General features: G+C 35.0%; 2 protein-coding genes across 4 annotated transcripts; one reads left to right on the top strand and one right to left on the bottom strand.

The window, feature by feature from the left end:
• The first annotated feature begins 1,225 nt into the window (after window positions 1–1,225).
• Window positions 1,226–3,298, top strand: LOC149958871 (uncharacterized). 2 transcript variants are annotated; one of them, XM_090166274.1, is made up of 4 exons: window positions 1,226–1,305; window positions 1,368–1,602; window positions 1,668–2,729; window positions 3,040–3,298. In XM_090166274.1, the coding sequence occupies exons 2-4, from the start codon at window positions 1,368–1,370 to the stop codon at window positions 3,273–3,275; spliced, it is 1,533 nt and encodes a 510-aa protein (XP_090022400.1). In that variant the 5' UTR covers window positions 1,226–1,305; the 3' UTR covers window positions 3,276–3,298. The 2 variants fall into 2 exon arrangements, with proteins under 2 accessions (XP_090022400.1, XP_090022401.1); XM_090166275.1 differs by having other exon boundaries at window positions 1,240–1,305; window positions 1,356–1,602.
• A 6-nt stretch (window positions 3,299–3,304) lies between these two features.
• Window positions 3,305–22,648, bottom strand: LOC149958870 (protein-tyrosine sulfotransferase-like). 2 transcript variants are annotated; one of them, XM_090166276.1, is made up of 5 exons: window positions 22,352–22,648; window positions 12,861–13,055; window positions 9,753–9,956; window positions 4,900–5,103; window positions 3,305–3,914 (listed from the first exon to the last, which is right to left on the bottom strand). In XM_090166276.1, exons 1-5 carry the CDS (start codon window positions 22,409–22,411, stop codon window positions 3,516–3,518), a joined length of 1,062 nt encoding a protein of 353 aa, XP_090022402.1. In that variant the 5' UTR covers window positions 22,412–22,648; the 3' UTR covers window positions 3,305–3,515. The 2 variants fall into 2 exon arrangements, with proteins under 2 accessions (XP_090022402.1, XP_090022403.1); XM_090166277.1 differs by lacking the exon at window positions 22,352–22,648 and adding an exon at window positions 17,104–17,295.
• Between the last annotated feature and the right edge of the window lie 1,884 nt (window positions 22,649–24,532).

Raw genomic sequence — 24,532 nt, 5'->3', positions numbered from 1 at the left:
TAATGCGGTGCCTTGAGTATAGTCTTAGTCAATAGCTACGGCGCAAAAATTTCGTTTGAAAACGAAAACATTTGAGAGAGTTGGCCGTTTTCGGTCTATCGAAATCTGGCAGCCTTGCCTGCCTTCCGGCCTGTATCTCCATACCGAAAATGGCCAACGATTACGCCGCCGAAAATAGTTTACTAAACTGATCGGCGGCGTTTTTTACCCTTATTTTGAATTATCGACTAAGACTAGCTGATTATTATTTTATTTTATTTAATAATTATGGTGTACCCATGGATTTCATAATCCTGTCACCAGGTTTAACAGAAGTTAGAAGTGATTGGCGCTAACTACGTTAAAATCAAGCGTTTGATAGCAGACGATTGTACCATTTAGTATATACTCTATAAGAAAACGTGTTGCACCAAAATGCCTTTAATATTTATAAACGATTAATTTTATAAAAAATTAAGTTTATAATATTTAATATGGTAAATTGTGTTAATTTAACAGAAAAAAATTATTAACAGCAATTTTTATTATTTTTAAATCGTTATTTCCAAAGTGTATGTAAGCTAGGAGCAACAAACACAAGGAGAACGCAGCTAGCCTTTAAACACGCTAACGAAGGGTTGTGTACGAATTTCATTGGACGAGCGTCACGAGCCTTTACGCTGAACGTTTTACGGGCGGAGGGGGGGAAGACAATTTCCGAATTTTCCCCTTCCGACGGCAGCAGGCACTAAAGCGTCTAGCCAATTAAAAACGTACACAAGAAAATGCACGACTTTTGACGGGTTGCGTTCTCCTTGTGTGGGGTGTTGTGTTTGTTGCTCCTAGATGTAAAGACGCTGTAGTTTTGACTCAGTATTTTACTTTGATGTGGATTTTAAAAACATGCGCCACTTGAAGTTCTTGAACCCTGCCACGAACCTGCGAAGGTGCGCGTTTCATTTCTGTAACGCGAATGCATCTTACTATATATTAGACTTCTGATAAAAGTAATTTTAAATTTAGACCATTATTTCCATAAATTACGTTAATTAATTAATATATTTTACGTTGTATTATAATAAATTTATTTATATACTACAATAAAAAAAAAATATTATTTATCTTACAAATGTATTAATAATAATATTCTGAAATAAAAAAAATTCTTCATAAAAATGGCGTCATAACACGCGATTTCATTTCACGCCGCGAAATGGTTTGAAATTACGCGCTAATTTATCTCACACGCGCCATTTTTAAAACGATTGAAAAATATCAAAGTTAGCGAAATTAAGTGTCCTGTTTAATTTAAGCCTTGGAGTTGAGGTAAATCGAAGTATTTAAGCGTCAATTAACTTCGTTAATAATGCTGATAGCGTTTATATTAGATGGAAACAGCAATATCTTTCCTATTGTTCTGCGTTCTAATTGGTTTTACGGAAGTGAAAAACTTTAGACCGCGACACAGACCACTCGACCAAAGATATTGGGTTCCAGAGCCACCTCCGCCGCATTTCCAGCGTCCCCTTTTCATCAACTCCCATCGACAACCTCACAATCAACCCCCTCCGATTCCAGAAAGATCGGGATCGGGTCCTAAATTCCAAATAAGAATTATTTTAAGTAAGATGGACAAATCGTCCAGCGCCATTTACGCTAATTCATCCAGAAATTCGTTTATTATTTAGACGGGACGGTAGAAGTGGTGAAAACATTTCCAAACCCGACATCGGCTCTTGATCTAAGTCATCCGATAATTATACAAGCTCTCTTACCTGGAATCGGTTCGTGGACTTTCCAAATTCCACCAATTCACAACGACCATCAACCCGAGCACGATGTGGCGACTCCTGTCGTAACTCCGCCTGAGACTAAACCAGAACCCGTAACGGAAGCCAGTCCGAACGAAAACACGGAAGTCCACTATGTACCAGTTGAGGCAGAAGTTAATCGCAACAGACCCGAAGAGATGCCAAACCCGCAACAAGTGGCGCCTTACTGGGTACAACCACCAGCGTTTGGTTTCATCCCGATTCCGGTACAACTACCTCCGCCGGGAATGCGCGAAAAAGCAGTCTGGCTGGATAATAATCCAGTACCGAGACCGCAAGAAATTCCCGCGCAAGGACCAAAGCCCCCCGTCCAAGGAATACCTAACAACCAAGGTCCAGTTCCTCGTCCAAATAGCAACCAAGGACCAGTTCCTCCTCCACCAAACAACCAAGGACCACCTAATAAGCCCGCCAACCTACCAGGAGCTCCACCCAACAATCCAATCGTCATCAATAGGCCACCAGGACCACCAATACTGGTACCAAAGGTACCGGGGGTGATACGAATTAACAGGACCAGAGTCAAGGTCAAACAGGATTCCAAATCGATCGACTATATCGGTTGGACAGTGATAGGAGTCAGCGTCCTCGCCTTGATCGCTTTGCTGGTCCTGATCTGCCTCTGTATCTGTTGCACAGTGGACAAATCTCGCAAACGTCGGAGGCGCAGAGCTCCGATTTTTGGAGAGGACTTTTCGGACGAAGACGGCGACAATGACGAACTGTACACGACGAACAGGAGGTCGAAACTGCTCGGAATGAACAAGGCCGCTTACAATTTGGTTCCCGTGACGCCTTCGACTTCCATCGCGTCTTCACCGACGACTTCCGACACGGAGTTAATGACCAGGCGAGACAGAGAGAAGCGCCAGTCTTGGATTCGAGACCAAGTCAACAAGGAATCTAAGAAAGCTACCAGTAAGATACCAAAAAGAACTATTCGAAAATGACACGGATAAATTGTTTACTTTTTAAATTACGATTAAAATGCGTTCGTTCAATAAAAAAAAATTATTTAATTTTTATGTTTATTGCCAATATTTCAATTCGGTAACGTTCAAATGTTTTTGAGAGTTAACTCAAGATGGTGCTGTAAATCAGGGCGTGGGTAACGGTGACCTTCGATTGGTTTACGACCCAAAGATGGTCGAATACAAAATTGAATGTTACCGAGTAGTACTGGTATTGTCGAGGACGGTACCATTGACCTATTCATTTCTCCGAACAGGTGCGGGGTCAATGTATAGGTCAAGGGTCAACGAATTGCAAGGAAGGTTGAAAAAAAAGTTACCTCGCAACGAAAACGTGCAATATCACAATTTCGAACCAGCCGATTTTCAAAAGTATTTAGAAATGTTCGATGTAAATAGTGATATTCCAAGTACCTCTGACGAAATTGAAACTAAACCAGTAATAAAACATTGTCATAGTTATTTATTTCTTCCATCATTAGATAAGTCATGAATATTAGCGTAATAAATTAAAAGTAAAGGTAACAATAAGTACTTTTCTTTATTATTTCACAAAATTAACATTTACAAAAGTACTCTGGAACGAGAAAAATTGTCACAAAAATCTTTGGCGAGGCCGATAACCTAACCAGTAGGTCTCTATAAAAGTTTCCAGCCCACCATTCTAGCGTCCTATCACAATGTAATACCATAAGTCTAGTAATATCGAATAACCTCCGTAAGTGAGGCAGCCCTATTTTTTCTCTAAATCTTTGGGATTTAACAACGCCGTGGACCACAAATTGAAATAATTAGTTTTTCCGTTGACGTCGTACCTCAGTTCCGTCATCCAGAGGGCAACGTCGCCATTTGCGCGACTGACGTTGGCGATGACGTCGTTGGTACGCCATTCGAACAAGTCCTTACCGCTGTCGATGACCTTTTGGACGCCCAATTTGTCTTCGGGGTTTTTAAGGCCCCAGAATAGTTCGATCTTTGGTAAGACTCGGTGAGGTTTCAAGATGAGTTCTTCGAAATACACTGGCAGGCATTTGTAAAGGCCTAACGTTTTGCATTTGTTCAAGGACGTTTTTGTGTCCATAGTCCAATTTCGCATCACGTTAGAAATGTAGGTGGCGTTGTCCAGTTGATTCTACGTTATAAATATTCGAGTGGATTAATTTGTTATGTCATTAATTGGACCAGAAGTGAATTAAGTGAATAAGAACCACCTATGGACTGCACTTAACATTTCGTATATATTATTATCCACCAATATTCGACTTTCCGTTGCTACGCAACGCGTTTGGTAATTTTTAATGTTTAGGACTAGTTTCTATTTTCGGTGTGAATATTCGTAAGCCAGATTTCCCGCACTATATACTGATGTGTCCCAAATAGGACGAAATCAGTCTATCGTTGGAATTTCTGGCTATTTTATTTAGTTTTTTAATCGAAGACCTATTGGTACGAGTTATTTGTAAGTATTTTAGTTTCTCGCCCTATTCCCAAGATTTTCCCTCATAAATGTATGACGTTTAAGTCATAATAACTTAGCATATAAGTTATTTAATTTTAAATATTATTAAACTAAATTTTTATTCGATTAAACAGTTTTTAATTTAATCGATCTGCAGCCAGTTTAAGTTATTTTTATCTTTCGAATATCACCTTTAACATTATATAAATGGCACCAATTACTCATACGAATTGAGTTTAACCTTGAAAAATTGTTCAAAGGTAAAAAACTAACTGGAGAAATAACTAAGCATACCCAATAAGTTAATTTACTTCGCCGATAGCGTAAAGAACGTAAATTAAAAGCAATTATTGGGGTTAAAGTTTACCCATACAAAACAGATAATGGCAAACCAATTTAAATTCGTAAGACAATGACTTTTAAGGCGCGCATATTTCGAACCTCACGAGCGCGAGCGCCCTAACAAGGTAATAAAATCCAACGGGCGTATTTATTATCTCTACGCTTATTATAAAAGTTCACGCTCGGCTGGGTTTAATCGACTTTGAAAGTGATATTAGCCGACTAAGCGTTACTCAGCTCGGGCAAAAAACTAGCGACGTAACGGTGAACTGAAATGTCATGGCGTTATTATTAGAAAGAACACACGTTTACGTACGGTATCCTTGGCCAAGGAGTACGCTACGGCTCTCGGGTCGCGTAGCAACCAGATGTACTTGGCTTTGGGAAAGACCCCTTCCAAATAATAGGCCCACTGCATGACCTTGGGCACCTCGGCGCAAATGGATGGAGCCGGGTGACTTCCGGCACTCAGCGAGGTTAGCATGTAGTCGAACGTGGCGGAATCGAACGCTACGTTGTCCTACAAATTTACAGAAATTTATTAGATATTCAATTAATATTTTTACACTTTTACACTTTTTTAATAAAACAAATTCTACATTGTTTATTTTATGGGTCTTTTAGTCTCTAAAATTACTACAAATAAAACACAATTCTTAAGAATTCTACATTGCTGACTTTACGGGGCTTTTTTGGTCTTAAGAAATAACTAGTGCTCGGATTTCGATTAATTTTTATACATGAATAAAATAAGCTCGGCGATATTTAAATAATATTTATTTAAAAAACCAATAGTTGAATAAAAATTGTAAAATGTTTAAATAATCGAAAGTGAATAAGCCTATTATTTAAATAAAACAAACAATTATTTAAATAAATGCCACTTTTATTCAAATAAATGCTTGGTTGCGTAAAAAACATAAATAAGTTCTTCTTTTTACCAACGTTTTTTAAATAAATCGAAAAATTTGTGGATAATGAATAAACAATTCCGAGCACTAGAAATAACCATAGAATACTACAAAAAAAACTGCAAAGTATTCTATAATTATTTGATTTTCCAATGAAATAAAATGCGTAAAAAAGATATGATAATTCAAACATTTGTTTTGAGAAATTTACAAATCCTTGATAGAGGGAAGGTTACGACTAATCGGATTTCAATCAAATATTCACGACTCGAACTTCTCGAAGGTTGAAACGCGCGTTTATCAGTACGTGATTTTTCCAGAGAATAAAATTTAAATTATGTTAATAAGGCCAGATAAACATTTTACTCTAACAATACGAAATATCGTACTTCAGAAACCTTTTAACCCTATAAATGTAATCGTTTTAATCGTAGTAATGTTCGGAGAAGAGAAAAAATAGTAGACCTATAAATCCTAGATGTTTTTGATTCGTTGCCAGGACGTTGGATTTCACAAAAACCAAATGCAAATTTTTACCAATAATTTAAGTGACGAAATTTTTTTCACAACAAAAAACACACGAGGATGGAGATTTTCGGATTATTTTTCTGGTTAGGGATGTTGGGAAATTCCAAGAAAGTACGTCAGTTTTTCCTCAATAAATATTGTTGCTAACAGTTGCGTAAGAACGCTGGTTTTGAAATTCGTTTTTTTTTTATTATTCGTTAACAAGTATTTGTCTAATTTGACAAAGTAAGATAAATGGTAATTCACGCCAGAACAAAAATACCTATATTAATATCAACTTATTTGTAATAATAGAGTAATAGGAAATGACACAACTGTTAGTTGCAAAATAAGGACACTGGTGCATTTTCGTATCAACGTTCCTAAGCAATTTTTACTAAAATATTTGTAAAATTTGGTGTAAAACAAACTGGTAGATTTTAAAATTATCAGCATTGTTAGATTCGTTTTAGCGTAACGTTTTAAGTTATTTTTCTAAAGATTTGTCAATTTTAGCAAAGTAAAATAATCTTTTTTCGCTTAAGAAACACAAAAGTCGGGTAGATTCTAAGATATTTAAACTGTTGCATTCGTGTCAACGTTTCGATTTTACTAAATTTTTACGAAATATTTGTCAAATGGGCTGAGTAAGATCGAATATTTGTTCTGACCCACACGAAAAAAACAAGCAGATCGTAAAATATCTACACTGGTACATTCGTATCAACGTTAAATTTTTACTAAGCTATTGCTAATAAGTACTTGTCAAATTTGACCGAGTAAGATCGAGTGTTTGGTTTCTGTCCGAAAATCAAGGTTGGCACTTTTTGGATTTCTTTAATAAAAATCAAATCGATCAATTATTTTTATTTAAATCGGATTTTTTTGATTTTATTGAATTGATTGATCGATTTTTATACAATTAATGGCTCTTCATGTATAATTAACGGATATTTTACTTTTATGAGTTAGCTAATCTTGAATCATATGAAATATTAAATTTAATTACTATTTAATATTTAAGTATTTTAATTTTTAAGAAACTATTTTGGCCATTTTTAAAACCTACATTAAAATACATTGTATGATTTAAATCATTGACCCAAATTTTATCATCCTTTGATTTAAATCATTGACGCAAATTTTATCATCCTTTGATTTAAACCATTGACGCAAATTTTATCATCCTTTGATTTAAATCATTAATTTTTAAAAATAAGTCGCTTGATTTAAATTTTGATTTTAATCATGATTCCAATTGATTTAAATCAGTCAACACTACCGAAAACCTAATCAAACCGCTAATAAAATATCTGCATTGTTATTTTCATGTCAATATATTTCGAAATTTTACATATTAAGAGTACATTGAACGTTCAAACCAGACGATATAGATATGAAAACTTATAATATCAAATAGTGTCAAGATAAATACGATTTAACCAAGAACCGATTAACTATTTAAATAATAATTAATATTTATATATTTTTATGCAAGTCAGATTCAAAATAAATTAAACGCCGTATATATTTAGATAAAACATGGCGAAATTTCAACCTATAATGTCTGGGATTCCAGTTTGAAATTTAAAATTTGGACTCAGTTTCATCAGAGTACCCCAGTTCAAAATTTCATTGGAATACATTCACTTTGACTAAACCCACGTCGATGGCAAACATTTCGTCATTTGCGTCGGCGATAAGAAAGCTTAGTTTCAACAATTCCACAACAAAACCACAAATTTGTCACTTACATTTAATCTAATCTCATTCTCAAGTATATACATCGAAATAGATAAAAAATAAGAACGAGAAAAGTGTTCTATAATAAACCAATAAAATTCTTATCACCTACACAATAAATAAAATGTATTTCTACTCAAAAGAGAATCACCAAGTTGAGTTAATCTTTAGCTTTTCTGCCTTTCCACTTCACGGTCTACCAGTCACGGGTCAACGCCAAGAGCTGGGCCCGTGCTCACCTCACTGAAATTCGTATATGAGCTTACGGTTGGTCTCGGGCTCACCTTGGTCTCACCAATTATAGGGCGGGTCTCGAGCTCGAGCTCGCAATCTAAATTGCCTCGCCGATGTGAGGTCTCAAGCTCAGTAGACAAACCATCTCGGGCTCGGACTCACTGTCTCGAGCTCGCGCTCACTATATTTACAAATCGACGGGTGGTTTTGGGCTCGCGCTCACTATATTTACAATTCGACAGGTGAACTCGGGCGCTCATTATAGTTAATTACAAATAAAATGGTGGCCTCGAGCTCGTTCTCACTATATTTTACTACTAAAATAGAGTAGTAGCACTCTGTAGCTTTGGCCATGGCCACCACTGTGGACGCGAATTTTTTATGAATAGGAAAAAGTATGGGTGACGTCGTGTGACGTAGCACTGCCATTACTCTATACTCAGCCAAGCTCAAGCTCGGGATCACTATATTGTAGCTCTGCTCAACATGATATAATTAAACCCTTTCTACACCTCAGTTTTCGCGCTCCATTCCGGCATCACTGGCACACCTGGAAGACATTCGGAGGTGGTCAGGCAGCCCTGAACCCGGGAATCCAGACGGCGCTAGGCCGCGCTAGATTCTAATACTTTTTTGACCAAAATAAATTTCGAACGTGGGCTTCGAGCTAAGCAATATCGCGAATTCGAAAGAGATCGAGCTTATCCTTAGATACTAAAACAGTATTCAAATTGGGCTCGGGCTCGTACTCATTCGTAATCGTGAGTTGAGCTCGGGCTCACCTCAGATATGAAAACTACCAAAATCCGTCTCGAGCTCGGACTCAAGTATTATGTCCAGCTCAAGGTCGAGCTCTTAGTACGTTAATTTTTAATACGGGCTCTGGCTCTAGCTCCAAGTAATGTGAATCATGAAATGAGTTCAGGCTCGAGCTCGAAGTAATTTGTATTTTAACAGGGGCTCAAGCTCGGGCTCACTAGTTACAATACGCTTTCCACAATACCTCAGCTCGGGCTCGGTAATTTATCGTGATAAAACTTATCGGTCTCGTCTCAGGCTCACAATATTTATTTAAAAATAGCTGAGCTTGGTCTCAAATTGAGCCCGAGCTAGAGATCGGCGTTTGAATAAGAAATTATCCAATTATTTATTTTTAATCATAACCGACAATTATCCAAAAAATATCAGAAAAAAACCCATTCTTTTTGCAGTTTAACTCGTTGTTTATTCGAATAAAATGTTCATAAATAAACAGTTAACCAAAATTTTTATGATTAAACGAAATTTTGCCGGTTAATTATTTGTTCCGCCGATCTCTAGCCCGAGCAAAAATTGGAAGGAGTTGAAGGGGGTGAGTTGAGAAGTATGCCTGTTTTTTCCCCATTTTCCTACGATTAGTCAAAAGATCGCCAGAGAGCTTCAAAGTGAGGACTACTAGCCCCTGGAAGTAGGTTGCAACAAGCGCAAAACCAAGCAGCAGGGACTTTAAATACCGTTTAAGTTTACTTTTTTACGCTGGTCACCTCGAATTGTTGACAAAGTCCTTTTGTACCTATCACACGAACCCAAACCTTAATGTTCGCGTTTTCCCGCTGCTTTATTTTGCGCTCGTTGCAGCCTAATTCCAGGGGCTAGTAGTCGCGAGACCCTTTGGAATCTGCAAAACTCGCGTGCAAGTTAAGTAATTAGATAACTTGCCGATAAAATTTTATACTTTTAAATATATAGTTTTATTTTATAGAAACACCTCTTGTTAATACTCGGTGGGACTAACCTTATAAGCTTCGTCGCCAATAAATGATGCTGTTTGAACATTATCTTCGTCGACTTGACGATTCAGGATTTCGGGTAGCGTTTGGTTGTCGTAGGAGCACACCGAATCCGGGTATTTGTTCAGCAATTGTCTCACCAGGCTCATGCCGCTCTTGGGGTATCCGGCGACGAACAGTACCGGCACTTCCCGGCCAAGGCTGACCACCTGATGTTGGCGACGAAAAATGAGCAGGCGGTTAAATGTGAAGGATAATGATCATTCGACCTCAAAATGGTACAAGCAAAATAGTAAACAAGTCCACGTATCGTCATGGTAACGGTTTCGTAGGAGAATTACGTTAAGGGACAAGAATGATTTCGGAGTGCGGGGCGGGGTAACGTTAGAGATTACCTTATTTTGCGTAAATAATACTTAATAAAATAAATAATAAACTAATTTATGAAAAATAAAATAAAAAATAAACTAAATTATGAAAAATGAAATGAATAAATCATGATAAAATGAACTAATAATGATAAATAAAAGGAATTAATCATAAACTAATAATGATAAATAAAATGAATAAATCATAAAATTAACTAATAATGATAAATAAAATGAATAAATCATAAAATTTACTAATAATGATAAATAAAATGAATAAATCATAAAATTTACTAATAATGATAAATAAAATGAATAAATCATAAAATTAACTAATAATGATAAATAAAAGGAATTAATCAAACTAATAATGGTAAATAAAAGGAATTAATCAAACTAATAATGGTAAATAAAAGGAATTAATCATAAACTAATAATGATAAATAAAAGGAATTAATCATAAACTAATAATGATAAATAAAAGGAATTAATCATAAACAAATAATGATAAATAAAATGAATAATAATAAACTAATAATGATAAATAAAAGGAATTAATAATAAACTTATAATGATAAATAAAATGAATAAATCATAAAAAAACTAATAATGATAAATAAAAGGAATTAATAATAAACAAATAATGATAAATAAAATGAATAATAATAAACTAATAATGATAAATAAAAGGAATTAATAATAAACTAATAATGATAAATAAAAGGAATTAATAATAAACTTATAATGATAATTAAAATGAATAATAATAAACTAATAATGATAGATAAAATGAATAATAATTAACTAATAATGATAAATAAAAGGAATAAATAATAAACTAATAATGATAAATAAAAGGAATAAATAATAAACTAATAATGATAAATAAAATGAATAAATAATAAAATTAACTAATGATGAAAAATAAAATGAATATAAATTGATAAAAATCAATAATGAAATGAACAATATAAAATAAACAAAATAAAGCAATAAGGTAAACCAATAAATCTTTACGTTTGGGTATAAACAAATTTTGCTTCAGTAAGTCGGCACAAAAACCTCTATAAAGAGTAGTAGCTTTGGCCATGGCTGTCATTTTGGTCGCAAATTTTTTATATATAGGAAAGAGCATGGGTGACGTACTAGGACGACACAATGCCATTACTCTATTGACAATGTTGAGATTATTTTTGGCCTTGCAGGCAATCCCCTCTCGCGCTCCTCCCCCCTAAAAACAGCCTGGTACTTCATTGGTTCCCTCAAACTGATGCAGGCAGCCCCGCCAATAAATTAAATTCCTTATAGGAAAAATAGGATTTTGTTTCTTCAAATTATAGGATTATACAGAACTCAAAATGTGACTTTATAGGATAATATAGGACTAACATTTCTTAATTAAAGGATATTTATATGGTAAACTTCTGGTTGAGATACCGAATTATTTTTAAAAAGTATGCAAATATTATTTTTAAGTAAAATACTGAAGAGTGAATATTTTGGTTTCATTGTAAATTATCACTAAAACTTTCAAAACAAAAACATACATTTTTTAATGTTACTAAATCTAACGAGAAAAATAATAATATAAATTTATAATCTCACAAGACTTAGCTATAGAAAAATCGTTCTTGCATACCTTGCTCTATGGAAGCAACCCAGAAAATATTTAGCGATAGTTTTCGTTTTAGAACAATGCAACTAAATAATTATGCGCATTGAAAACACATACTACTTCAAATATTTAAAACTTGAAAGGACAATATCAAAAAATTACAAGATAATATAGGATAGGTTGAAAAATATAGGATTTTATAGGAATTACAGGACCGCTGGGCTGATGTCTTCCGATGACATTTTCCATTACCATCTTTGAAAGCACTAAATCTTTATATTTTTTAGTTGAACAAAATTTTTTATCTAAGTTATATTTGACTAAACTAAAGGCAGTTCGAAAGTTTTTTGTTTTAATTTCAAAATCTGGTCAAAACTGACGCAAATACCAAAAAAAGGAAATTAATTAATCAGGGTTGTCACAAAATTTTCAGATGAAAATTCCCTGACTATTCCCTGACCTTTTAGGCCAAATTTTTTTTATACTTAACTTTTTTTCAGAAGTTAATAAATTTCAGTAAAAACTAAAAAGGTGATTGCAATGTTGAAAAAAGTAACCAAACTTTCAAAGAAATAAATCATAATCATAGAATTTTTCATAGATCTAGAATAAAATTAAAGTGTCAAGATAAAATTGAATTCCCTGACTTTTTTTCAAATTCTTCAAATTCCCTGACCTTTCCCTGACTTTTTACAAATTCTTAAAATTCCCTGACCTTTCCCTGACGTTTTACAAATTCTTAAAATTCCCTGACCTTTCCCTGACGTTATACAAATTCTTAAAATTCCCTGACCTTTCCCTGACGTTTTACAAATTCTTAAAATTCCCTGACCTTTCCCTGACGTTTTACAAATTCTTAAAATTCCCTGACCTTTCCCTGACGTTATACAAATTCTTAAAATTCCCTGACCTTTCCCTGACGTTATACAAATTCTTAAAATTCCCTGACCTTTCCCTGACGTTTTACAAATTCTTAAAATTCCCTGACCTTTCCCTGACGTTTTACAAATTCTTAAAATTCCCTGACCTTTCCCTGACGTTATACAAATTCTTAAAATTCCCTGACCTTTCCCTGACTTTTTACAAATTCCTAAATTCCCTGACATGTACTTCTGGAGGATAGCACTTACCTCTTGACTGTGTCCCCACAGAGGTCTGATTTCGAAGACGAAGAAGCAGAGCAGGACGGCGACCGTGATGAAGAAGATGCCAGTGAGGACGGCGAAGCGAGTCCACAATATCTTCTGGTTCTTCTTCATGGTCGAATAGTATGGCACAGTGTCCGTCTTAATTTTGTAATACGTCGGTCTGTATATCGGCGAATCCTGCAAGCAAAATCACACGATATCACAGTCAAGTATCTATTATTGTACACAGATATCAGGGTGACCAGGGATAGGCTTTGAAAATTTTATAGGAAAAATAGGAATTTCAGAGGCGAATTATATTAAAATATAGGAAACTAATTAGGCCAATTATAGGATAATGAATAGGAAAAAGGTAATTATTGTATATCAGCTACTTTGACTCGAATCACCTAGAATATAGATAATTTTTTGTACATTGCTTTCTTGCATTATTGGAGATTTACAAAGCTCGTACATTTTGTTCGAAAGTGGCAGTGTTTTTACTAGATGTTCAATGACACAAAATACTGTGTAATTATAGGAAAATAGGTGAAAATAAAGGAATTTATAGGAAGGCATTAAAAATATAGGGAAATATAGGAAATATAGAAAATCTGGTCACCCTGTAGATATACAGTTTGTAAGATTAAGGATTAACAATTGCAGGTTTTTAGTGTAGTTTTAGTAGGATAATCCTAGAAGTAAAATAAGTCAATATCAGCGTCAAGAAAACGAAGTTTGCCAGCTTGATAATAAACAAATTGTAGGAATTTTTACGTAGTTTTAATAGGATTAAGTGCGAGTGTAGGATAAGTTTCAACTGTGAACCACTATTATCACAAGTGCCAATAGTTCTTTTTATAAAGTAACGTGGCCTTCTTGTTGAAATGTTGCTCTTACGTCACAGTCTCTTACTTTGACAAGCCTACTAGCGCGCGCTACAGTCGCGAGGAATATAGCTTTTTCTAGAGCGATTCAATAAATGACGCTCCATCTTTTTCCTCCCCTACGCGCATGCGCGAGTCACTGAATAAAATAGTAACGTGTTTATGTTAGTTCCATTTGTAAGGCTAAAATTGATATTCCGCTTTCGAGAAGCGCGTGCGAAATTGAACGAGCCCTTCTGTATTGAAATAACAAGCAGCACGCGCTTTAAAATTTCTCGTTTTTACAGGTATGTCCTGGCTCTCTGTATTTCTACTTCTAGGCAAAAATTAGGTGTCTCAGCTAACATTAATAGGTGTTTCTATAAAATACGGGTGGTCATGTGACAATGTTTTGTCTACGTCACGTAACTATAGCTCTTGAAGGTAGAGAGCACGCGCTGCAGTCGCGAGACCCTTCGGATTCTGAAACCCGCGTGCAAGCAAAGTACTGAAATAACTATGGAGCTCGTGACGCAGATAAAAACATTTTGTACTTCTAATTTTTAAAGTTTTATTTAATAGAAAAGACCTATTTCGAGTATAGTTGAAAATGGTACTGTTTGAGATAAAAAAATGTATTACGTTAAAATTGTGGGTATCGGATATCTAACAGCTAAATACATAGTTTACATTCTAAACAGTATCACCAAGAATGTATTTATTTATACTCAGGGAGAATGAATATGTTGAGACTATCGACGGACACGTTGAGCCCCTAACCCCGTCACGCTAAGGGGGGGAGGGGAAAAGGGGGCGGTCTTATTTTTTGTGTCCTCGCTGCAGCAATTTTTTTGTTTACTTAGTTTTTTTGGGGGGTTTTATAAGTTTAGTTTTAAGCCGCTCCGTTAATCGCGTCGTAAAACGTAATTTTTAAGAACCAATGAGATTGCAGTATTATTTGATTTTATTAAAGCGGAGGAGCATACCGTGGGCCCCAACAGGTGGAATTAGAGAAACGCTAAAAATAATCTCGACATATTCATTCTCCCTGAGTATAAATAAATATATTCTTGGTATCACTATCCCGAGAAATTCATCAACACTAAATTCCGCGCTCAGTGGATCTAAAATACCAGAACTTTCAAACTTATATTTATTTCGGTAAATAAGGACAGGCGACGAAGAAAGAATTCCCTGTTTGGACTAGTGTTCTTACGTTAACAACAACAAAAAAACGGAATAAAAAAACGTAAATAAAGTAGCATTACAATTACTTGGGAAACAGAAATTGGCGTTTTGGAATTCGACGCAACAGGTACTCAATAGTCACGTAATAAGCTATGCGCTGGAGCAAGTTTTTATGTCAGATATTACAGGTGATTATCAAATAGTTGGAAAAGTGTATTACAGTAATTAAGTCTAGGCCGAAAACCACTAGACAAACTGGACCAAGGCGGAAAGAAGGTCAACAACCTCTGGATACCCGACTTGCGAGCGGCCAAGTCAACCGGAAATACGCGATCTCAATAAAAATTGGTTTCTTTTTTTACAAAACGCGCTCTGGACGAAATGGAACAACACGTTTACGTTCGCAACTAAAAGCCACAATCAAGCAAGTCGAGATACGTTGTTTTCGATATTAATACGAAATATTAAGACTCTTTTAAACATTGCAACAACTTTGTTAAATCTAGTACAATGGCAATAACGTTATCAAATAATCAGAGGGTGAAGATTTCCTTTTCCCTATCTTGAGGAAACTGACTTCTGTTACCCCGACTTTTAATCAACTCTTGCCAAATTACCCCGACTTTTAATCAATTCTTGCCAAATTACCCCGACTTTTAATCAATTCTTGCCAAATTACCCCGACTTTTGATCAATTCTTGTGAAAATTGATAGTCAGGGTAATATTGTGAAAATTGATAGTTGGAGTTATATTGTGAGAATTGATAGTCGGAGTTATATTGTGAGAATTGATAGTCGGGGTAATATTGTAAGGATTGATAGTCAGGGTAATATTGTAAGGATTGATCGTCGGGGTAATATTGTAAGGATTGATAGTCGGGGTAATATTGTAAGGATTGATAGTTGGGGTAATATTGTAAGGATTGGTAGTCGGGTAATTACCTCGACTTTTAACCAATTCTTACAAAATTACCCCGACTTTTAAACAATTCTTAAATCTTTCTGACCTTTGACACCTAGTTTAAAATGAAACTTGTGGTATAAGACTGGCTTGACTGTCTCTCGGCAAACTACCATTATTACGTTAATTTTAAACCGGTATAAACGTTCAAATACGGCATGATTCAAGTATTAATATGGAATTTAAATTAAGTCCAAGGACTTAAATAGAATAAATAATGCATAACTAATTTATAGAAACCCACTCCAATTCTCTAATATAATAGCAGATATTAGGGGGTGTGTCAATCCTAATGTATTGCATACTACCAAAAATTCTGTTTATAAATTAATACCGCTAAGCTCGGTATTTGAAATGAAACCGGATCATTTTAATGGGGGCAAGTTTTGTATCTCAGTTTTTATATCATTTCACAAATACGCAAGTTCTAAACACAAAACAGTACTTTAAAAAATGCTAAGTATTAAATTTTTAATTTCTAATACCCCAATTTTGAATTAACACCCTCAAAATTTATTTTCACTTCATCCATTTTAAATTCAATTGTTAGATATTTATAAATAATTAAAGCAGTATTTCTGCAATGTTAGCCTTGTGACAAGATCAAAAACTAATCAACTAAAATCACCAGTAAAGGAGTGTTTAATCTGACTAAGACCCGCGGGTCGAAAGCTCAGTTGTTTATGAAAATTGTGGGCTCTTTACACCCCAATTATTGATTAAATATTATTTAAAAAAATCCATGCGTGTCTCTCTGTTAATAAAAAATTTTTAGTTAAACAATTTCCATGGAAATGCTAAAATCTTTTAATATTTATGTTTAATCTATACGTAACAAAGACTTGTGGGCGTACACTCGGAAGTGTTATTACAAAATAAACCCAAATATTTTAAATCGTGCGATACCAGACACTACCAACTTATGCTAAAATGTTAAACAGACAAAAATGAACAACATTAAGATAAATCAATATTAAATGAACTCGCATTAGGTCAAAACCAACTAAGAATATTTGAACACAAATAAAAAGGCAATTCAACGTATTCCATCGATCGGTTTAAGCAGGTGCAACGAAATACAACTACACGATGAATAATAAAATCCAAACACTAGGTTTCCATCTACGAATAACACAAAACACCTCTCACAAGTTAAAGCTGGCTACAGACAGAATAATAAGCAAAGAATGGTAAGCCTCGGCAAAAGCTGCATACGTGGAAATTTGTTTACCGTTTTAAAAATCTTCATCAAAGCGACTAAAGTTGGCGTGTAAATTTCAGATAACGTCTTTATGTAACTATATACTGATTAAATAAATGGTTCTTGTATTTTATCGCGTTTAAGGATATATTTTAAATGTATTTTGGCCTTTCACCCACCGATTCGAGAATAGAAAAAAAACTGCGACTTAACTATAAAAATACCTCCTCACGTGAAAGCTCCTAACCTTAAACGGAAGTTACTCCAAAAGCCTTTGATATTATTGTCAGGTTATTACGGAAACAAACTATAGCAGACGCTAACAAACACAGGGCTAGACGAAATACACTTTCATTTTTATAATTTTCCAATTAAGTAATTTAATCAAAAAAAATTTAGTTGAACGTTTTCAAAATGTGTTTTTTACATTAATGAAATATTATCGAGTTATTGCTTCAACGAATATTTTGAAATAATATTTCAATGGCACATTTTGAATTTTTGATATTTTAGGTCGATATCGGTCCATATATTTGACATTTTAGGTCAATATCGATCATATATTTTGATATTTGGGGTCAATATCGACCACATATTTTCATATTGTAGGTCAACATCGACTTTATTAATTGATAGATTTATAATATAAATTGAAAAACAACGGAAATTAAAATGAATAAAAAATTTCAACCACAAAATTCTGGTAAACATACGCAAATATTATTTACGTATTTCCCAAGTCGGAGACTCGAAATTTATCAAACACCATTCCACATCGAGTAAAATAAGACCACATGTTTCAAGTTGCCTGCCCTTGGCAGAATTTTCCAAAATAATAATTCAGTCAAGCACTTATTTAGGTTAATGAGAACGTAAGAGTCGGGGACTGATAATTTTTTTTTTAATTAATTGAAAAATCGTTTGCTAACCGGCGTTAGGACTAGTTTTTAACGTAACTGGCTCCAATCACTCCTAGCTTATTGGTTACATTTGTACTCCATTTATTAGTTAAATGGGACTTTCCATTAGTGGTCAACTCGAGAAGCTCATAACCGGCCCATAAGCCGCTACGCAAATTGCGCGATTAAGGTTTAGTTCAACCTAGAGACACTGGTGTCTAAATATGCCCAAGGCAAAAAACCCTACTACCAAGTACGATAATCTACTAGTCAGTTCAGTTTCAAGTGCATGTTTGCACTGGGTGAGGTTGTCATTCTTATTAGACTACTTATGATAATAATAAATATCAGCACCGTTTTTTTTTTTTGAGATACACACACATCGGTGTCGACCCGAGGCCTTAGACACCAACACACACACAATAACTGATTAATCAGGGCGAGATATGTGTAACGGCCACGCCAACGGGGGGATACGTGGGGACAGGGGTGGGGACACCCTTGGCGGAAGTATTCCGACCACCCGTTAGGGGATTGGTGGTCGTCCTCACACGGCCATCCACAAACTCTGCCTCCCGGACGCCTGGGATTACAGGAGTGAGCCACTACTCCCGGCATCAGCACCGTCCTAGGCAGCAAACATTATTCCAGATGGACTGGTTATATTGAGTAGAGGGTAGTGTAAGCCCTTCAATAACACCCGAGCCAACAACTCCAACATTTACTATTACCATTAATTTATTTATTTATACTTCGGGAGAGTGACTTTGTTGCGTTTTTTAGCAAGTGGGATAAAATGGAGGGTTTTTCGTTTAGAGGGTGGAGCTATCATGTTAGTGGGCGTGGCGAGTAGAGAGTCGTACGTTCTCCGTTACCTACAAATGATCCTGATTCATTCAATTCCGTTTCGCACGCGCCGTGGGAGTCTCATTTCTTTGGGTGGTTTCTATCAAAGAGTTAACGGACAATGTAGGGGCTGGCGTTTCTAATTGGGGTCAGGATGTTGCGCGGCTCCAAGATATCGGCACTCGCGAAAGAGGTCAAGACAGCGACGTGGTTTAATTGTTTCATTTTCGAATGCTAAACCGTGCCATCCGTTTTTGAAGGGTTGTAGATAACCTCGTTAGTTATTTCAGATAAGATTTGCCAATGAAACCTTTTCGCGTTGTTTGGGTTTTACGAATGTGGAAATGCAAATTTCAACGAACGCGTCCTACCTACATACCACTTATAGTTCAAAGGTTCGAAATAGTCAGATTCTAATTATCTAATTAGATTCAGGTTATCTAAAATGTAGACATAGGTATGCATGTTATATGTACTCTCATGAGCGTTTATACGTGTGCTTTTGTGTGCGTTTATACATTTGCTTTTGTGTGCGTTTATACGTGTGCTTTTGTGTGCGTTTATACGTGTGCTTTTGTGTGCGTTTATACGTGTGCTTTTGTGTGCGTTTATACGTGTGCTTTTGTGTGCGTTTATACGTGTGCTTTTGTGTGCGTTTATACGTGTGCTTTTGTGTGCGTTTATACGTGTGCTTTTGTGTGCGTTTATACGTGTGCTTTTGTGTGCGTTTATACGTGTGCTTTTGTGTGCGTTTATACGTGTGCTTTTGTGTGCGTTTATACGTGTGCTTTTGTGTGCGTTTATACGTGTGCTTTTGTGTGCGTTTATACGTGTGCTTTTGTGTGCGTTTATACGTGTGCTTTTGTGTGCGTTTATACGTGTGCTTTTGTGTGCGTTTATACGTGTGCTTTTGTGTGCGTTTATACGTGTGCTTTTGTGTGCGTTTATACGTGTGCTTTTGTGTGCGTTTATACGTGTGCTTTTGTGTGCGTTTATACGTGTGCTTTTGTGTGCGTTTATACGTGTGCTTTTGTGTGCGTTTATACGTGTGCTTTTGTGTGCGTTTATACGTGTGCTTTTGTGTGCGTTTATACGTGTGCTTTTGTGTGCGTTTATACGTGTGCTTTTGTGTGCGTTTATACGTGTGCTTTTGTGTGCGTTTATACGTGTGCTTTTGTGTGCGTTTATACGTGTGCTTTTGTGTGCGTTTATACGTGTGCTTTTGTGTGCGTTTATACGTGTGCTTTTGTGTGCGTTTATACGTGTGCTTTTGTGTGCGTTTATACGTGTGCTTTTGTGTGCGTTTATACGTGTGCTTTTGTGTGCGTTTATACGTGTGCTTTTGTGTGCGTTTATACGTGTGCTTTTGTGTGCGTTTATACGTGTGCTTTTGTGTGCGTTTATACGTGTGCTTTTGTGTGCGTTTATACGTGTGCTTTTGTGTGCGTTTATACGTGTGCTTTTGTGTGCGTTTATACGTGTGCTTTTGTGTGCGTTTATACGTGTGCTTTTGTGTGCGTTTACACATTTGCTTTTGTGTGCGTTTACACATTTGCTTTTGTGTGCGTTTACACATTTGCTTTTGTGTGCGTTTACACATTTGCTTTTGTGTGCGTTTACACATTTGCTTTTGTGTGCGTTTATACGTGTGCTTTTGTGTGCGTTTAAACGTGTGATGGTGCGCCTTTGTTGGCGTTTAAACGTGTGATGGTGCGCCTTTGTTGGCGTTTAAACGTGTGATGGTGCGCCTTTGTTGGCGTTTAAACGTGTGATGGTGGGCGTTTGTTGGCGTTTAAACGTGTGATGGTGCGCGTTTGTTGGCGTTTAAACGTGTGTTGGTGCGCGTTTGTTGGCGTTTAAACGTGTGTTGGTGCGCGTTTGTTGGCGTTTAAACGTGTGTTGGTGCGCGTTTGTTGGCGTTTAAACGTCTGTTGGTGCGCGTTTGTTGGCGTTTAAACGTGTGATGGTGGGCGTTTAGACGTACGCTTATTACATTAATGAATTAATAATAAAAATAATAACCATACATAGTAAGAGGACTTTAACATGCGCCTTTGTCGGCTGGTTGGCCGCAAATTTACCGGCAAACCGGGGATGTCTATTACTAAGATGGAAATATGTTAAAAGTACACTAAAATTTATCAATTAATAATGCATATTTTCTCGATTAAATAATTTAGAAAATCAAGATTTGAAGAACTTCGCACCGCACTATTTTTCTTCATAAACGTGTTTTGAAAAATCTACGACAACCTGTGAATTTACATGTTTCAAGCGAATAACATTAGCAATATAGCTAGATTCATACTTCTCTCGTAAGAATCTTCTTATATACTTATGGTTTTATGTATGTATTGTGAGTTTTTATATTTGGATCCGGAAATTTAAATTTGATATTTTGAGTGGTAGTTATAAAAATGTTTTCCTTTTTATGGTGAATTAAATGAGTATCTAAAAATAACTAAAACAAGGGGGAACATTTGACATCAATTTTAGACGCTAAAAGCTACAAAACCTGAGCCCCCAAGTTATGTTTTTTTAATAAATTTATTTTTTTGGTTAGCGTTAAGAATAAATAAATTAAAATCTAAATAAATAAAATAGTAAATGTAGCTGCATAATTAATTTAATAATATTTTATTATTTGCATGAATAAAGTATAATTAAGTTAAAAAAAACTAAAACGAATTGTATTGAATGTTTTTAAATAAATTTTATCCTTGTAAATAATAAGTGTTTTTAAATCTAAGATAACCGAGTTGATAGTAATAAAAAAGAACAAATTAATCTAGAATTCCGTGAAGTAAGTAAATTTGAGTTCAGTATTCTCAATAAAAATAACATTAAAAACTAAATACTACCTTCAGCTCAACGACCATGTAATAAATCAAATGTATTCAGGTTAATAGCTACCATAAGTTTATCACTTTGAGGATTATTTTACTGAGAGCTAGTAACGGAGTGACGTCATCACCAGAGGAAAATCTCCCCCTAGCGAGGCGCTGTCAAAGGCTACGTGTGATCAAACGGACGCAAAACAGCGACGAAGCCCGTAATGCAGTCTGTCTTGTGAATAGCTATCAGCAAAACTTTTACATTTGAAGAATAGGAAGTGTCACACTTATGTAACAATATTATACACTTATGTAGCTACAAATTAAATTGATAATTTAAATGGTGTATGATAAATCAAATGTATATACGAATTAAATTGAGAATTTAAAAGGAGTATGATAAATCAAATGTATATACGAATTAAATTGAGAATTTAAGTGGAGTATGATAAATCAAATGTATATACGAATTAAACTGAGAATTTAAATGGTGTATGATAAATCAAATGTATATACGAATTAAATTGAGAATTTAAATGGTGTATGATATATAAAATGTATATACGAATTAAATTGATAATTTAAATGATGTATTATCAAATATAAACCTAATACAATATTTAAAAAATAGGCCTAACAATAACGAACTGAAGAAGGTCGCTATGACGACCAAATTACGTAGAAAAGAAAAATATTTACCATTTTGTAGGACAATGCATCTTGGACTAGAGCCGAATACTTGGACGTACTGTCTTCCATTTTTCGAAAATAAAATAAGGAAAAAAAATAATGCAACGAAAAATAACTCGAAATGTTCGCCGACGTTTTTGCACGTAAATAACAGGAAAAAACTTCAACTAATTTTAGCGTAAAATTATCGTTTTAATACGAAAGCAAAAATCGGGAAATTATCGCATCAAATTAAACGCGATAACGCGAAGACAAAAATGCATCCATCCGCAAGCGCTGCGGAAGAACGCCTCAATAACAAAAACACGCTCAACATTGAACCGGGCAGATTCTCTCTTGCTCTCGTGCGCCGATCGATTTAATCGCCATCGTGGAGACCCTGGCGCCATCTACAATCTAAAGCGTACTAAGGTGTTCACTCGGCCGTTACTACGTTACTTGAGAACGAGAGTCAATCAAGTCGGGTTAAGAGCTTAGAGATAAAGTGTCGCGCTCTACGTCTACTGAGACTCTGAGAGCGCGTGCTAGTGTCACCAGCAACATCTAGCGCGCGGCCTAATGGCGCGTGACGAAAACTTCATATTAAGTCTTCGTCTCGTGATGTTAAGTGCAGTTTTTTTTATAATTCTACATGTAGCGACCTGAGTTTCGAAAAACGTCACCACTCTAGCTTTATTGTAGACCCAAGTTACGATGTTTTTAAACTGAAGTAACGATGTTTTTTATTTTAGCGTATACAAAAGGTGCGCATTAGAGAGGAGGCTTTTGGGTTTTACGTAACTCTCCCCTATTTGAGTTGGAGAGTGCCATCTGGTGACGGTGGTTGGTACTTCAAAGCGCTACATCTCTTCACTATCCCAATAACAAAGTCGATAATTATTCGACAAGCGAATCCACGCTACCTCAGTGCAAAAGTCAAACAAGTCGAGATACGTAACTTTTGAAAGATATTAATTCTTAGTTTAATATGCAGTTTAATATATGCAGATTTAAAACAAAAACTTGCTTTTCTCAAATAGTGGTTTTAGACTTGCACGAGTTTTTCTCTTGGGTCTGGTTGGGTGTAATTGTGTTGGTTTACGTATTTCCGCCACGGGTGCCTTGACCCTATACAAGTGACATTTGAATATATGTAAAAACAAATTATTACTACACAGCTGTGGTAAACGTAGTACGCTTTTTTTACCGCTTCCTGGATTTGCAAGATTAAATTATGTTTTGCCTAAAACATTACTTCCTATAAAAAATTTCCACTACTAAATCCGAGCGTGTACCCTAGATTTTTTAACTTGTACCTTTTCATGCAGGCTTAGTAATCAGTTTTACTGCAGTAGTAGAGCAGGTAGTAGATAAAACTATGGTATAAAATTAATTACCAACAATTATTTACCAAAATAAATTTTTATTGACATAACTAATATGGTTTAAAAACTTTGTGAGTTTTCGGATTTTGGGAACTGAGGTTCATTGTTTTTGAATAATTTTCTTGATTTCACAAGCTATTATTTACGAATATTTATCATTATTTATCCTTATATATAAATTGTTACCTTATTTACCAGCATTTGCCATTATTTACCAATTTCATCGCTATTTAACAATTTTTACCCTTATCTACTAATATTTAAAATATTATTTACCAAGATACCATAATTTACCTCAATATCATTAACCTAAATACCATTATTTATCACTTTTTACCATTACTTAGTAAATTCCTGGTATTTACAATTAACCGAATACCATTATTTATTATAATTTACCACTTATATCATACCATTATTTACCACTTTTTACCATTACCTACCAAAATACCATTTTTACCACTACTTACCATACCATTGTTTACCACTACTTTCCAAAATACCATTTTTTACCACTACTTTCCAAAATACCATTTTTTACATCTACTTCAGAAATACCATTTTTTACACTTACTTTCTTACCACTATTATCCAAATACCATTTTTTACCACTACTTAACAAATGAGCATTATTTGCCTCTTTTTACCATTACTTACCAAAATATAATTCTTTACCACTACTTTCCAAAATACCATTTTTTACCACTACTTACCAAAATACCAATTTTTACCACTACTTACCAAAATACCAATTTTTACCACTACTTACCAAAATTCAATTTATTACCACTACTTACCAAAATACTATTATTTGCCACTTTTTACC

The sequence above is a fragment of the Leiobunum rupestre genome, chromosome 2 (assembly GCF_980474605.1).
Source record: "Leiobunum rupestre chromosome 2, qqLeiRupe1.1.hap1, whole genome shotgun sequence".
Taxonomy (NCBI): Eukaryota; Metazoa; Arthropoda; class Arachnida; order Opiliones; family Sclerosomatidae; genus Leiobunum; species Leiobunum rupestre.
Note: the sequence above shows the minus strand (reverse complement) of the source record. Positions and strands in the feature narration are given on the sequence as shown.

Excerpts from the sequence above, each read along its gene's own strand:
- LOC149958871 (XM_090166274.1), top strand. The coding sequence starts at position 1,368 with ATGGAAACAGCAATATCTTTCCTATTGTTCTGCGTTCTAATTGGTTTT. Across the intron at positions 1,603-1,667 it reads CCAAATAAGAATTATTTTAA|ACGGGACGGTAGAAGTGGTG; the intron begins GTAAGATGGACA and ends TTTATTATTTAG. Across the intron at positions 2,730-3,039 it reads GGAATCTAAGAAAGCTACCA|GTGCGGGGTCAATGTATAGG; the intron begins GTAAGATACCAA and ends TTCTCCGAACAG.
- LOC149958870 (XM_090166276.1), bottom strand. The coding sequence starts at position 22,411 with ATGGAAGACAGTACGTCCAAGTATTCGGCTCTAGTCCAAGATGCATTG. Across the intron at positions 9,957-12,860 it reads TGTGGGGACACAGTCAAGAG|GTGGTCAGCCTTGGCCGGGA; the intron begins GTAAGTGCTATC and ends CGCCAACATCAG. Across the intron at positions 3,915-4,899 it reads ACTCCTTGGCCAAGGATACC|AATCAACTGGACAACGCCAC; the intron begins GTACGTAAACGT and ends TTTATAACGTAG.